This window comes from Bison bison, unplaced genomic scaffold (genome assembly GCF_000754665.1).
Source record: "Bison bison bison isolate TAMUID 2011002044 unplaced genomic scaffold, Bison_UMD1.0 scf7180017864260, whole genome shotgun sequence".
In the NCBI taxonomy this organism is placed as follows: domain Eukaryota; kingdom Metazoa; phylum Chordata; class Mammalia; order Artiodactyla; family Bovidae; genus Bison; species Bison bison.
Genome location: NW_011494832.1, coordinates 3,747,204 through 3,762,748, shown reverse-complemented (window position 1 = coordinate 3,762,748; position 15,545 = coordinate 3,747,204). Strand labels below are relative to the sequence as shown.

Below are 15,545 nucleotides of genomic sequence, written 5' to 3'. Positions count from 1 at the left end.
TTTTAAAAGGATACTGAAATAAATGAAAGGGACTTTAGCAGCCAGAAGAGCTTTAGGAAACTGAGAAATGAGAACTGGCCCTATGACTGGCTTAGCTGAGCTGCTTCCCAGTGAGGGGGATGAGGGCTCATCAGACCTGAGCCTCTGGCCGGGGAGGTGAGAACTGTGATTGGCAGCCCTATGAGAACCATGCAGTTTCACGTAGGGCAGATGGAAGACAAGATGCCAGCTGATCTAAAAAAGAGACCACCAAAAAAAGCGCTAATAAATAAAAATAACATTAACAGACATAAAGGAACACTTCCCTTGTCCCAGGCATTGTTTTAAGCATTTGCAGGTAGTATAGTGCTTGAAGGAAAGCCCGGGCTATGCACAAAGCGCTGTTAGAATGTGTGGAAGGTGGCAGGGGGAGGGGACGTAGTGAAGTGGGCTCATATGATGAACAGCATGAATGGAAGGCTAAGTAGATTTCATTTTACTGACAAGTCAGAGCTAATGCACAGAAAGTAACACAGGCACAGTTCTAGATTAGGGTAAGTAAGCTGCATGGAAGAAAGGAGAAACTGGAAGTGGGGAATTTAATTACTAATCCATTTTAATTGGAAGTTAAACAAAGACCTGAATTCAGTAGATGGTAGTGGGAATGGGAAAGAGAAATAAAACAAAAACCACATGTAAGGCACTGGGAAGGAGACCTGTGTGCAAACAGTGGCTTATAAGAGATGGAGATGAGGGCTAAGAAAAGTTCCCAATGGCTGACAAATTCCCCACTGAGGGATTACGTGAATGGCGGTTCAGTGGCCAAGACAGGGTGAGAAGTGGTTGACGGGGAAGATGATGAATTTGGTTTGGGCGTGCGGAGTTGGAGCAGGAAATTCCAAATGTGGCACCACATCTTGTGAGAAAATTTAGGGCAGGGAAAACTCAAGCTTCGGGAATAGATGAAATTGCAAACACAAAAGTAAAGAAGAAATGAACTACAGACTGATAAATGCGAATACAAAAATGTGTATTAGCCAAGAGGTTTGTAAAATTTTAAAAATCCGAATTTATTAGATTTTATTAGTAACACAATTACACAGAGTAAAGTTCAGGAATTCATCAATGGTGGTCACCAATATGTGCTTCTTTGTGGCTTTTTAAGCTGTTATTTCTCATGATTCAAATCGATTCACAGGACAGTTGAATTTCATACATAGCTTCATAAGATGAATACAACAGGTCTTCTATCCATAAAATTAATGAAAACATTTCTTTCATGAAAGGCACATAAAGAATCTAAACTAACACATTTATTTAAAGAATTCTGATAACTTTGAACTTCTTTACATTACAAAAAAGAAAAATCCTCCAAATGAAACAGATGTAAATGTAGTTTCTGGTTACATACACACACACAAACACACACACACTGCAACAAATAGACCTCAACAAAATGATAACACACAACTAAATTTAGAAACTACTTACCCACAAAGTTTATTGAAACACTACATAATGTTTTTAAGATGAGTAAAAAAAGAGAAGTAAGGTATGGAATGCTGTTCACTTTGCTGAAAACAAGGTCATAGAGAGATACTGTGAATAATTAAAACAAAAGTGACTATCAAAATTTTAATATCTAGCAAAAATGTAATACTTACTTGAGAATACATACAATTGCTGACTTAATTAAATACGATTACTCATTTTCCTAAGTGTAATTGCCCATTTCATTCTCAGAGATAATAGCACAGTTTAAAGAAATAATACAAACTCAAGCAAGTGGAGGAAATTTGAATAATCTCAGGGAAAAAAGTAATTTTAATATAGTGTGATAATTAAATTTGAAACTAGTTACTTACATATGTGAATTTAAAGGCTGCATTTTATCGGCAGCAGAATCTTCGAGGTCTTTCCTGTTACCTTCCGAACAAAGAGCTGTCATGTATGGTACGTACAAGGGATTTCCCAAAGGAAATACACAAATGAATGTCTCAAAATTCATTATGCTAACTTATTTTTTACCCACAAAAATGCTCTTGCACCCACCTAAACTTACTTATAAATAAAAATGTAGTTATTTGAAGTGTATAAAAATTAACTTGGCATCACCTTTAAGGCAATGCATGAATACCATCCAAATATTAAAATTCAAAGTGAAAACAAACCAACTGAATAAAAATTAAGTGTTTATAAGTCTATATGTATATCCTCAGAAACCTGCATTTTACAGTTTTTAAACCAAATCTAATGTAGAATCAGATTAGCATGCACCCTTAAAAGAAAAACTGAAATGCATACAGTGTTTAACTGATCCAAAGGCAGGTATAGTCATCTTCTTCAAGAACATTTCAATAAAACACATAAATTTAAAGAACAAATCATGTTATTAAAATAGTCTGTGCAATGTTTGTACAAATAACATTTATGATTACAAGTATACTACATATAATCAAGACAAGAGCTGCAATGTGTCCTAATATTAATCATTGTACTTAAAAATTTACAGGACAGGAACATAAATAAAGCTGTTTAGAACTGGCAAACATGACAATAGTCTGTCATTCAGTACAAAGTACTTAATATTTCTGTTATTTCCAAAGCCACCACGCTAAAATTATAAGTTGCTGCTTACTGAATGTCTAAAAGTAATGTGGAAAACTAAAGTCATAAATACATGTATACATACATTTGCATATTTACATGTATGTAGAAGTCATCCGTACACTAGAGCCCAGCTTTAACACTGCCCTTAGTTTCACACTGTAGGACCACCTCTCACACTTACGAAAGGTCCTTCCATTACTTTCAGTTAAAAAAAAAACAAATAGAACAGCTTTGGTCAGGTCCCAGATGCACTCGCCATATACTACATTCTGTGTTGCTGCAAGACTCTAGTCTAGAGAGATCCACATGTAAGTACTCATTTGGTTTGAAAATGCATTTTACCATTTGCCGCCAACACTCAGAAGAGACCACAGTCTTTTAGGTTATTTTTTATGATGACGTCTGTTACGGCATCAAAGACGAACTGCACGTTCTTGGTGTCCGTGGCACACGTGAAGTGGGTGTATATTTCCTTTGTGTCCTTTCTCTTATTGAGGTCTTCAAACTGACACTGAATGTACGCAGCTGCCTCTTCATATGTGTTTGAGCCTGAGAAGGGAAATGGAAAGAAATGTAAGGTGAAGTTAAAAGGGGTATACTGCTAAGCAACATGGACCTTAAAATACAGAAATAGGTTTCATATGTATAAAATATGTAGATTCCATCATAATTGTCTTTATGCCATTTGAGAATAAGATAAACTTTAAGTGAAAAATACCCAATGTTAATCACCCTTTAATGACTGTAAGTTACCCTTAAAGAAAAAAAAAAACATGGTATTCCATGTTCCCCATGATCTTTGTTCCTGCCTCAAACTCCAAGTGTCAGAGCCTCTTTTTGCTTTTACCCCTTACACTCTACATCCTAACATGGAAACAACTTACACAAATAACGGATGTGGCTTGCTATAACACTTCTAGCCTATAGTGGCTGATCAGGAAATGCTGACTGAGTACTGACTGGTATATTTTTATTCAAAGTGTTGTGTTAGTTCCTCAGTCTTGTCTGACTCCTTGCAACTCCATGGACTGTAGCCTGCCAGGCTCCTCTCTGTTCATGGAATTCTCCAGGCAAAAATACTGGAGTGGGTTGCCATTTCCTTCTCCAGGGGATTTTTCCCATCCCAGGGACTGAACCCAGGCCTCCCACATTGCAGGTGGATTCTTTACTGTCTGAGCCAAAAAGGAAGCCATTTTTATTCAACTTCCTATATATATTCAATACATTAACTAGCATTTATCTCTCAGTTTTTTATTCAAAAACTGTACAGTGCTCTACAATGTGGTATATGGCTATGAGGTTACAAAAAGTCAATGACAGAATGACTGCTACTTTCATCAGATGACTGAAGACTATCACCTCCACTGGCTTTGTTCATACTGATGCTTCCTAAGGCCCACGTGACTTCATATTCCAGGCTGTCTGGCTCTAGGTCAGTGATCACACCACTGTGATTATCTGGGTCGTGACGATCTTTTTTGTATACTTCTTCTGTGTACTTTTGCCACCCCTTCTTAGTATCTTCTGCTTCTGTTAGGTCCACACCACTTCTGTCCTTTATAGAAATGAGCGCACTGCGCTACAGAAACAGCTGTGCGGCGCTGGAGTGGCGAGAGGCCATGAGGAGATATCCCGCGTCCAAGGTCAGAAAAACCCCAGTAAGATGGTAGGCGCTGGAGCGGCTGTGAGGAGATACCCCATATCCAAGGGCAAAGTAGAAGACCCAGCAACAAGTAGAGGGAGCAAATTTGCGTTTAGAATTAAACCCCATTCCCACCAGAGATGCTAAGAGGGCTCAAACTTTGTGGACACCAGGACCCAGGGACCCCACAGACTGAGACAGAACTGTGTTTGAGCATCTCCTGTGGAGGTATGGGTCAGCAGTGGACTGCCACAGGGAGAGGGGCTCTGGGAACAGCAGACTTGGGTATGGCATAAGCCCTCTTGGAGGAGGTCACCATTAACCCCACCATAGAGCTGCCAGAACTTACACAGGACTGGGAAACAGACTCTTGGAGGGCACAAACAGAACCTTGTGCACCAGGACCCAGGAGAAAGGAGCAGTGACTCCACAAGAGAGTGTGGGCAGACCCAGAATTGCCTGTGAGTGTCCAGGAGTCTCCAGAGGAAGCATGGGTTGGTGGTGGCCTGCTGCAGGGCTAGGGGCACTGAGTGCAGCAGTGCATGCATGGGACCTTTTGAAGGGGGTCACCGTTATCTTCATTATCTCCACCAAGTTCGGCCCCAGGTAAATAGCAGGGAGGGAACACAGCACCAGGCATCAATAGAAAATTGGATTAAAGATTTACTGAGCGTGGCCCCGCCCATCAGAACAAGACCCAGTTTCCCCCTCAGTCAGTCTCTCCCATTATGAAGTTTCCATAAGCCTCTTATCCTTCTCCATCAGAGGACAGACAGACTGAAAATCACAATCACAGAAAATTAACCACTCTAATCACATAGACCAGAGCCTTGTCTAACTCAGTGAAACTATGAGCCATGCCCTGTAGGGCCACCCAAGACGGACAAGTCATGGTGGAGAAATCTGACAGAATGTGGTCCACTGGAGAAGGGAATGGCAAACCACTTCAGTTTTCTTGCCTTGAGAACCTCATGAACAGTATGAAAAGGCAAAAAGATAGGACACTGAAAGATGAACTCCCCAGGTCAGTAGGTGCCCAGTATGCTACTGGAGATCAGGGGAGAAATAACTCCAGAAAGAATGAAGACAATGGAGCCAAAGCAAAAACCCAGTTGTGGGTTTGCCTGGTGATGTAAGCAAGATTAATGCTGTAAAGAGCAATACTGCATAGGAACGTAGAATGTCAGGTCCATGAATCAAGGCAAATTGGAAGTGGTCAAACAGGAGAGGGCAAGACTGAATGTCAGCATTTTAGGAATAAGTGAACTAAAATGGACTGGAATGGGTGAATTTAACTCAGATGACCATTATATCTACTACTGTGGGCAAGAAACCCTTAGAAGAAATGGAGTAGCCATCATAGTTAACAGAAGAGTCCGAAATGCAGTACTTGGATGCAATCTCTAAAACGACAGAATGATCTCTGTTCGTTTCCAAGGCAAACCATTCAATATCACAGTAATCCAATATGCCCCAACCAGTAATGCTGAAGAAGTTGAACAGTTTTATGAAGATCTACAAGACCTTTTAGAGCTAACACCCAAAAAAGATGTCCTTTTCATTACAGGGGACTGGAATGCAAAAGTAGGAAGTCAAGAAACACCTGGAGTAACAGGCAAATTGGGCCTTGGAGTATGGAATGAAGCAGGGCAAAGGCTAATAGAGTTCTGCCAAGAGAATGCATTGGTCTAGCAAACACCCTCTTCCAACACAAAAGAAGACTCTACCATAGACATCACCAGATGGGCAACACCGAAATTCGACTGATTATATTCTTTGCAGCCAAAGATGGAGAAGCTCTATACAGTCAGCAAAAACAAGACCAGGAGCTAACTGTGGTTCAGATCATGAACTCCTTATTGCCAAATTCAGACTAAAATTGAAGAAAGTAGGGAAAACCACTAGACCATTCAAGTATGACCTAAATCAAATCCCTTACAATTATACAGTGAAAGTGAGAGATAGATTTAAAGGACTAGATCTGATAGAGTGCCTGATGAACTATGGACGGAGGTTCGTGACACTGTACAGGAGACAGAGATCAAAACCACCCCCAAGAAAAAGAAATGCAAAAAAGCAAAATGGCTGTCTGAGGAGGCCTTACAAACAGCTGTGAAAAGGAGAGAACTGAAAAGCAAAGGAGAAAAGGAAAAATATACTCATTTGAATGCAGAGTTCCAAAGAACAGCAAGGAGAGATAAGAAAGCCCTCCTCAGTGATCAGTGCAAAGAAATAGAGGAAAACAATAGAATGGGAAAGACTAGAGATCTCTTCAAGAAAATTAGAGATACCAATGGACTATTTCATGCAAAGATGGGCTCAATAAAGGACATTTTGAATGTTAACCCCTAAGCAGATAAATAGTTTGCAAATATTTTCTCCCATTCCTTTGGCTACAGTTTTATTTTGTTGATGATATCCTTGACCATGCAGAAGCTTTTTAGTTTGATGTAGTCCCATTTGTCTATTTTTGCTTTTGGTGTCAAACCTAAAAATTTACAGTCAAGACGGATTTCCAGCTTAGTGCCTATGTTTTCTTCTAGGAGTTCTCTCATTTCTTACACTCAAATCTTTATTTGGGTTTATTTTTGTGTATGGTGGAGACAGCAGTCCAGTTTCATTTTAGCATGTGGCTGTCCAGTTTTCCTAACATTTATTAACGAGACTGCTCTTTCCCCATTGTGTATTCTTGAGTCCTCTGTCATAAATTACTTGATCATGTACGCATGGTTTACTTCTGGGCTCTCTATTCTGTTCCTCAGTTCTGTTTCTATGCCAACACCACACTCGTTTTGATTACTCTAGCTGTTGGAAACCAGGGAGCACGGTGCTTCCACCTTTGTTGTTCCTTTTAAAGACTGCTTTAGTTTTTGGACTCTCTTATGACTTAAAATTGTTAGGATTATTTATTCTTTCTGTGAAAACTGCAATTAGAATTTTGATATGGATTACACTGAGTCTTTTAGACAACTGTAGGTAGCATGAACCGTTCTAACAGTATTCTTCTAATCGGGCGTGGAATACCAGACCACCTGACCTGCCTCTTGAGAAATCTGTATGCAGGTCAGGAAGCAACAGTTAAAACTGCACATGGAACAACAGACTGGTTCCAAATAGGAAAAGGAGTACGTCAAGGCTGTATATTGTCACTCTGCTTATTTAACTTATATGCAGAGTACATCATGAGAAACGCTGGGCTGGAAGAAGCACAAGCTGGAATCAAGATTGCCGGGAGAAATATCAATAACCTCATATATGCAGATGACACCATCCTTATGGCAGAAAGTGAAGAAGAACTAAAGAGCCTCTTGATGAAAGTGAAAGAGGAGAGTGAAAAAGTGGGCTTAAAGCTCAACATTCAGAAAACGAAGATCATGGCATCTGGTCCCATCACTTCATGGCAAATAGATGGGGAAACAGTGGAAACAGTGGCTGACTTTATTTTATTGGGCTCCAAAATCACTGCAGATAGTGACTGCAGCCATGAAATTAAAAGATGCTTACTCCTTGGAAGGAAAGTTATGACCAACCTAGACAGCATGTTAAAAAGCAGAGACATTACTTTGTCAACAAAGGTCCATCTAGTCAAGGCTATGGTTTTTCCAGTAGTCATGTATGGATGTGAGAGTTGGATTGTAAAGAAAGCTGAGCACTGAAGTACTGATGCTTTTGAACTATGGTGTTGGATAAGACTCTTGAGAGTCCCTTGGACTGCAAGGAGATCCAACCAGTCCATCCTAAAGGAGATCAGTCCTAAGTGTTCATTGGAAAGAACAATGTGAAGAGCTGACTCATTGGAAAAGACCCTGATGCTGGGAGAGATTGAAGGCAGGAGGAGAAGGGGACAACAGAGGATGAGATGGTTGGATGGCATCACTGACTCAATGGAGGTGAGTCTGAGCAGACTCCAGGAGTTGGTGATGGACAGGGAGGCCTTGTGTGCTGTGGTCCATGGGGTCACGAAGAGTCGGACATGACTGAGTGACTGAACTGAATTTTCTTGTGACATATTTGCCTGGTTTAGGTAACAGGTAATGCTGGCCTGGTAAAACGAGTGATGGAAGAGTTAGAGAAGAATTACTGGCAGTGTTTCTCAGAGTGTTTTGCAGAATTCACCAGTAAGGCCATCTGGTTATGAACTTTTGTTGACTGGAAGGTTTTTGATTGAACTCTTTACTAATCAGTCTATTCAGATTTTCTATTTCTTAATGATTCAAACTTGGTTGATTGTTTCTAGGAAATTTTCTCCAGGTTGTCAAAATAAGTTTACATTTTATCTCATCAATAGCAGAGAGCCATATACTCTACAAATTAAGTTTTAGTTTATTAAATCATAATAAGGTTGGTACACTGAAATATAAAGGAATAAATAATGTCCTGTTGACTCACAGAAGCTAATGCAACCTCTAAATTAAAAATATGTTTTGAGAAAACAGCTTGCCTGTGTGCATTCCTCAATCTGCTATATATATATTCCAGGTAACTAGTTACATTACTTAATCCCCAGAACTACAAGATACATGAATGAACTAGTAAGTACTGCATTAAACCTGATTTTAAGTTTTGGCAAAGAATGACTGAGGGCAGGGGTGGTGGAAGATGACATTAGTTTCTAACATAATAGAACTGTCTTGACTAAAGGTTTATTACAGATGATATAGCCTGGCTCAAGACTGGAGAATGGGAGGCTGGTGATATAATTCAAAGGGAGATAAAGGTGATTTGAAAAGAAAAAAAATAGCATGAGTTCAATTTGAGTCTCAGGTGCTAAAAAACACAGATATGCTCAGCAAGCAGTTGGAAATGCAAGCCTGAGTCTCCACAGAGAAATAAGAGTTGACAACAGAATGTATCATGCTGAGAATAAATATGCCTATGAAAGAATAGAATGCTGGAAGATTATAAGACCGCAGACAATTTGGTGAAATGCCACCATACAGATAAACAGAAGAGAAGACAGGAGCAGAGAGAGGTAGGAGATAAACCAAGTGAGGAGTTTGCAGGCTACATGTCTTCTTCTATAGCAAACAGTATAGAACAGGAATTAAGAATTGAAGGTGCATCAGAGAATCTGAATCAGGTGAATCAAGAATTCTATAATACTCTTTGCTAAAAGAATCTTAGATCAGTGATTATTACTAACTTTAAAAAATGTATACCTGGCCTGGCAAAAAAAAAAAGAGAGAGCTAACAAGTATGCTCTTGGTGGCTCTAAAATCTCTGCAGGTATGTAATATTTGAGGAGTGATTTGGGTTCTCTGGGACTTTCCCTGGTGGCTAAGACAGTAAAGAATCTGCTTGTGATGCAGAAGACCTGGTTCAACCTCTGGGTCAGGAAGATCCCCTGGAGAACGGACTGGCTCTCCACTCCAGTATTCTTGTCTGGAGAATCCCATGGACAGAGAAGCCTGGTGGGCTATAGTCCATGGGATCACAAAAGAGACACAGCTGAGTGACTAACACTTACTTTTTTACTTGGGTCCTCTGACATTAACACAAAAGGGCTACTTTACAATGTTGTTGTTTAGTCCATAGTCCTGTCTGACTCTCCCAACCCCACGGACTGTATTCTGCCAGGCTCCTCTGTCCATGGGATTTCCCAGGTGAGAATACTGGAGTGGCTTGCCACTTTCTTCTCCAGGTGATCTTCCCAACCCAGGGATCAAACCCACATCTCCTGGATTTGCAGGCAGATTCTTTACTGCTGAGCCAGCAGGGAAGCCTTTATTTCACTTTAGAAAATGAATAGACCTTAAAGATAAAGTAAAGGCAAAACTGAATTGCCTTGATTCTAGATATCTTCAATCTTGGAATCAGAACTATTAATAATTCTATCCCCAATAAAGCACTAAAAATATCTGAGTAAGGTGACTTAGGATACTAAGACTTTCAAAAATTAAACTAAAAACAAGTTAATTCTGTGAAATTAGTTTGAACTGAAGTATAACTCTGTGGGCTTCCCTTGTGGCTTAGCTGGTAAAGAATCCACCTGCAAGGCGGGAATCCTGGGGTGTGATCCCTGGGTTGGGAAGATTCCCTGGAGAAGGGAAAGGCTACCCTGCCTCTTGAGAAATCCGTATGCAGGTCAGGAAGCAACAGTTAGAACTGGATATGGAACAACAGACTGGTTCCAAATAGGAAAAGGAGTACGTCAAGTCTGTATACTGTCACCCTGCTTATTTAACCTGTATGCAGAGTACATCATGAGAAAGGCTGGGCTGGAAGAAGCACAAGCTGGAATCAAGATTGCCGGGAGAAATATCAATAACTTCAGATATGCAGATGGCACCACCCTTATGGCAGAAAGTGAAGAGGAACTAAAGAGCCTCTTGATGAAAGTGAAAGAGGAGAGTGAAAAAGTTGGCTTTAAAGCTCAACATTCAGAAAACTAAGATCATAGCATCTGGTCCCATCACTTCATGGGAAATAGATGGGGAAATAGTGGCTGACTTTATTTTTTGGGGCTTCAAAATCACTGCAGATAGTGACTGCAGCCATGAAATTAAAAGATGCTTACTCCTTGGAAGAAAAGTTATGACCAATCTAGACAGCATATTAAAAAGCAGGGACATTACTTTGGCAACAAAGGTCCATCTAGTCAAGGCTATGGTTTTTTCAGTGGTCATGTATGGATGTGAAAGTTGGACTCTAAAGAAAGCTGAGTGCTGAAGAATTGATGCTTTTGAACTGTGGTGTTGGAGAAGACTTTTGAGAGTCCCGTGGTGTTGGAGAAGACTTTTGAGAGTCCCCTAAACTGCAAGAAGATCCAACCAGTCCATCCTAAAGGAAATCAGTCCTGAATATGCATTGGAAGGACTGTTGTTGAAGCTGAAGCTCCCATACTTTGGCCACCTGATGCAAAGAACTGACTCATTTGAAAAGACCCTAATGGTGGTTGGATGCCTTCACCGACTCAATGGACATGAGTTTAAGTAAAATCCGGGAGTTGGTGATGGATAGGGAGACTTGGTATGCTGCAGTCCATGGGTGCAAAGAGTCGGACACGACTGAGCAACTGAACTGAACTGAACTGATAACTCTGTGATTTACAAAAAGGGTTGTAGTAAAGAGCAGTCGGGTCACACTGATTGAAGAAGCCTCTGCTTTGCCTCCAGTGCGAATATAATGAAATGTATTCTGACTGCTGATGTTCTGGATGCAGCGGGTGCAGTGGACTTGGGTCTGGACTGGGACTCTCTTGCTTCATTCCTCCCAGTGCTCTCACCTGTGTTAGTGGGATATAAAAGCATCCATAGCACACGGTTGTTTTAACACTGCCCATGGAAAGGAAGTAAATATTTGTATAATTTACTCAATACAAAACTAAAATTTTGTTTATAAGAAAAAAATTCTTAAAATAATTAGGATGGAGCGAGGGTTATTTTTACGTCATGTTCGACTCTTTGCAGAGGGGACCTGGGGGGCGAGGGTGGGATATCTGTGTTCCTTGTGCCCACTTCCAGTAGGAGCCAGGGAAGTGTTCCAAAGAACTAAAGCAGTGTTTTTGCCTAACTTTTGATTTCACAGATGGAGTACTGAGACAGGGAAATTAACTGCCTCATTCAAGATCAAAGAGCAAATTATGGGAAAGCCAGGACTGCAACTCAGCTTTCCTTTTCTCAAAGCAGACCGTTTCCCACAGCAGTAAAACTGAAGTAGCTTTAAGGTCTCATTACCAAAGCCTGGGTTTCTTGTGAACCCTTCCCCCATTCCCCTGAGCAGTTAGCTACCTAGGACTCCTTTCTAATCTTTCCCCCTTACAACTACTTACTGTTCGTTTTCCTCTGTGGTCACATGCTGCACTGGTGGTGTTTTATCTGCTTCCTTAGGAGTACCTCTGTCTTAGAGATTAGTCAGTGAACAGAGACATCTTATTTATTGTACATCACACAATAGCTAAGATCTGTTCACTGCATGAACAAATCAGGATCTTACGTTTACAAAGACTTGGGGTCACCACAGAAAATTATCTAACAGCTTTCCCATAAAATGAATGTTATTTTTAATCCTCCACACCTCAAGGAGCTAGCCCAAGCAAGCTGGGCTTGAATGCAGTTTGCTAAATAATTTTGCTTTTATAGGTTAAGAACTACTAAGCCAAGAGATTCAAATCAACAACTGAAATCTTGGCTTAGGGGAACTTTCACTTAAAAATGTATGAGTTGACAGAGAGAGTAAAATACCTGCATATTCTGGATAGCATATAGTGAGAGGGCTCTTCTTGATTTTTTCTTCAAAGAGATCCTTCTTGTTCAGAAAAAGTATAATAGATGTATCTGTAAACCATTTGTTGTTACATATGCTGTCGAATAACTTCATGCTTTCATGCATTCGGTTCTGTAATAGAAAACACAGCCAGTGTGTCATAAGGGCAAAGATTCTGAGAAATATTACTTTTAAAAAATAATGAGTGTCTGGGAAAAAAGTGTGGCAGTACAATAGAGCTTAGCCAGCTGAAAAATACATAACCTATCAGAAAAATACACCTGCCATTTAAGAACAAGCACACGTGATGATTTTAGGCGAGATGAATATCTGCATCACTGATCACCCTTCTGCGTCCATCCAGCACTTGCTGAGTGCCCGTGGTGTGTCACTCTACTGCAGGAGCTTGTGATCTATAAATGCCAAGAGCAGACATCTCAGAGGAGACCTCATCATTACAGAGTGAACTGAAGTTTCCATTAAAAGGTAAGTAGAGGTTTTTAAAGATTAATAAACTGAAAAAGCTGAAATACAATTAGACCAATACCCTATATCATAGTGTATGAGGGAAGGAAACCTCCAATTCCTGTTTCCTGCCCTTCTGGTATTTGTGGTTTCAAAAAGGGCACTGATATATTATAGAGCGCCAGAAGGACAGAAATGAATGTTGTATGTCACACCTACTGAATGGTAACTGTATATACCCTATCCTAAAAAAAAAGAAACTGACATTTATAGCTCTATTTAAAAATATTTCCCCTAGATTAACGGTACAGTGAAACACATGTGACAATTATATGACAGCAGCGAAGTACAATATAGCTCAGGGATTACTAAGCTGGCAGAAGTAGGATATATAAGCCTTGGACTATAATGGAGCTAACTTTATTTTTATTCAGTATGCAGATACCAGATCTCAGAAATGCCTAGTTAAGCACCTAGGGTTCAACTCTTTGTCTTCTCCTTTTTATGAGGATCCATCATAAAAAGTATGCTTCTTTGCATACTAAGAGGGAAATGTACTAAATAGAAAAGTTAGAGAAAGTGCCTGAACTTTCACATTATTCAGGCATTAGCAAGAATTTCTCAAGACTTTTTCTTAGAAAAATTCTTGGCAACAACTCCAACTCTTCCTATTCCATGTTCAATCTTTAAAAGAGGCTCTACTTGCCATTTCTTCATCTTCAGCTAGAACCAGGTCATAGTCACTCAGTGCCACACAGAAGATGATGGCGGTCACTCCTTCGAAGCAATGAATCCATTTCTTCCGCTCAGATCTCTGTCCTCCCACATCAAACATTCTGTAAGAGGAGAAATGAGTTTGACATCACCCTGAATGCTCAGACACACCAAGGAGTTCTATAAAAAAAATCAACAAAAAAGCTCCAAATCGCATGGAGAATGTGGGATGGAAGGTAAGGAGAAAAGGACTTTAAGGGAGAAAAAGTCTGCTAGAAGGGACGGTCTCTCACAATAAAACACAAAAAACCCAAAATACCTTAAAAAAAAAATACCCAAATTCATTAACATATGAGACCACATTAGAACAAGAACATTAAAACACACAAATGAAGGGGCTGAACTATGTGTAAACCGAGAAGTCACAGGGAACATCTAGAGAATGCAGAGAGAATAGAATATATTCAATTCACCAGTCACAGAACATTAGAGGCAGAGAACACGGTCCCCTCGTCCAACTACAAAATGTTTCTCTCTGAAGCAATATAGCAGGACTTAAATGTAAAGGAGAAAGCATTAGAGGTAAGAAAAGTGTCATATTTAAACAGGGGCAAACAGCTTGCCTAAGTCAAAAAATAAAACCAAGGTACAGAAAAAAAGACAGATGAGATAAATGGGTGGCCTACTGAATAGTGTGAATACTAGGAGTGAAAAAACTACGTTTTTCCATGATATGCAATAGGAGACCATTCTAAGTTGCTGCACAAGGTGGTAACACAAACAATAGAAAGATGATGATGCTTTCTGCTTTCTCCTCTAAGAGCATAAGTTAAGCAAAAGTTGAAATTCACATAGATGGTTATGCAATCTAGAAATAGCCGCTTACATAATGGAAACACTATGCAAACTGGTACATTTTAAAAGACTCCATTTATCTAGATACTGCACTAATTAAAATAGTCCCTATTTAATTCTCAGGCAAAACGAATTTTCCCAGTAGAGTAGCATTGGCCTATAAACCAAATCCAAGTGCATCAGATTTGTACTCAATATAAAAGTAACAATAGTAGTTAGTTTTATCATCATTTAAGTGGTATTCTATTAGTCTACCTAGTAAATTGTTCATTAAGTTTAAGTATGCTATATAACAAAATGATTCTACTACACACTAAATTAAAATGGGTAAGATGCAAAAAGGACAGCTGGTAATGAAGATCAAACAAAATAAAAGAAATGAAAATGATTACCCATCTGCTAAACTGCCAACGAACACAATTTGAAGACTACGTTACCAAAAAAATAATATATTTTAGCTAACTTCTCTGATCATAGGTCATATATCACTCCATGTAAAATAACAACTGAACCCTCCCTCTCCCACATTTTCCCTCTGTTGATGGTTGGTTTATCTATCAATTTGGCTAGGCTATCATATGCAGTCACTTAATCAAGCACTAATTTGGGTGCTGCTGTGAAGGTATTTTATTGTTATCGTTAGTATCTATAATCAGTTGATTTTTACTAAAGGAGTTTATCCTTGATAATGTGGGCAGACCTCATCTATTGAGTTGAAATGCCTTAAGGGCAAAAGCTGAAGTTTCTCAGAAGAAAAAAATTCTGCCTCAATACTGCAAAATGAATATCTACCTGAGCCTGCTGTCCTGCACTGCAAACCAACACCCCTGTCAGGTAAGCCAGGTCCTTGACAGCAAGGAGAGGTAAGAAAGCCTTCCTCAGCCATCAATGTAAAGAAACAGAGGAAAACAACAGAATAGGAAAGACTAGAGATGTCTTCAAGAAAATTAGAGATACCAAGGGAACATTTCATGCAAAGATGGGCTCAATAAAGGACAGAAATGGTAGGGACCTAACAGAAGCAGAAGATACTAAGAAGAGGTGGCAAGAATACACAGAAGAACTGTACAAAAAA

At 39.7% G+C, this 15,545-nt stretch overlaps 1 protein-coding gene across 3 annotated transcripts in view; it reads right to left on the bottom strand.

Annotated features, from left to right (window-relative positions):
• Window positions 1-1,028: 1,028 nt before the first annotated feature.
• The window catches only part of GNAI1 (guanine nucleotide binding protein (G protein), alpha inhibiting activity polypeptide 1), a 106,616-nt gene continuing 92,099 nt past the window's right edge, over window positions 1,029-15,545 (bottom strand). For all 3 annotated transcript variants that reach the window (XM_010848102.1, XM_010848103.1, XM_010848104.1), the window contains 3 exons: window positions 13,608-13,737; window positions 12,415-12,568; window positions 1,029-3,138 (listed from right to left, as the gene is read on the bottom strand). In XM_010848102.1, the coding sequence (XP_010846404.1) occupies window positions 2,948-3,138; window positions 12,415-12,568; window positions 13,608-13,737 (475 nt within the window). In that variant the 3' untranslated portion in view covers window positions 1,029-2,947. The remainder of the gene's footprint in view (window positions 3,139-12,414; window positions 12,569-13,607; window positions 13,738-15,545) is intronic.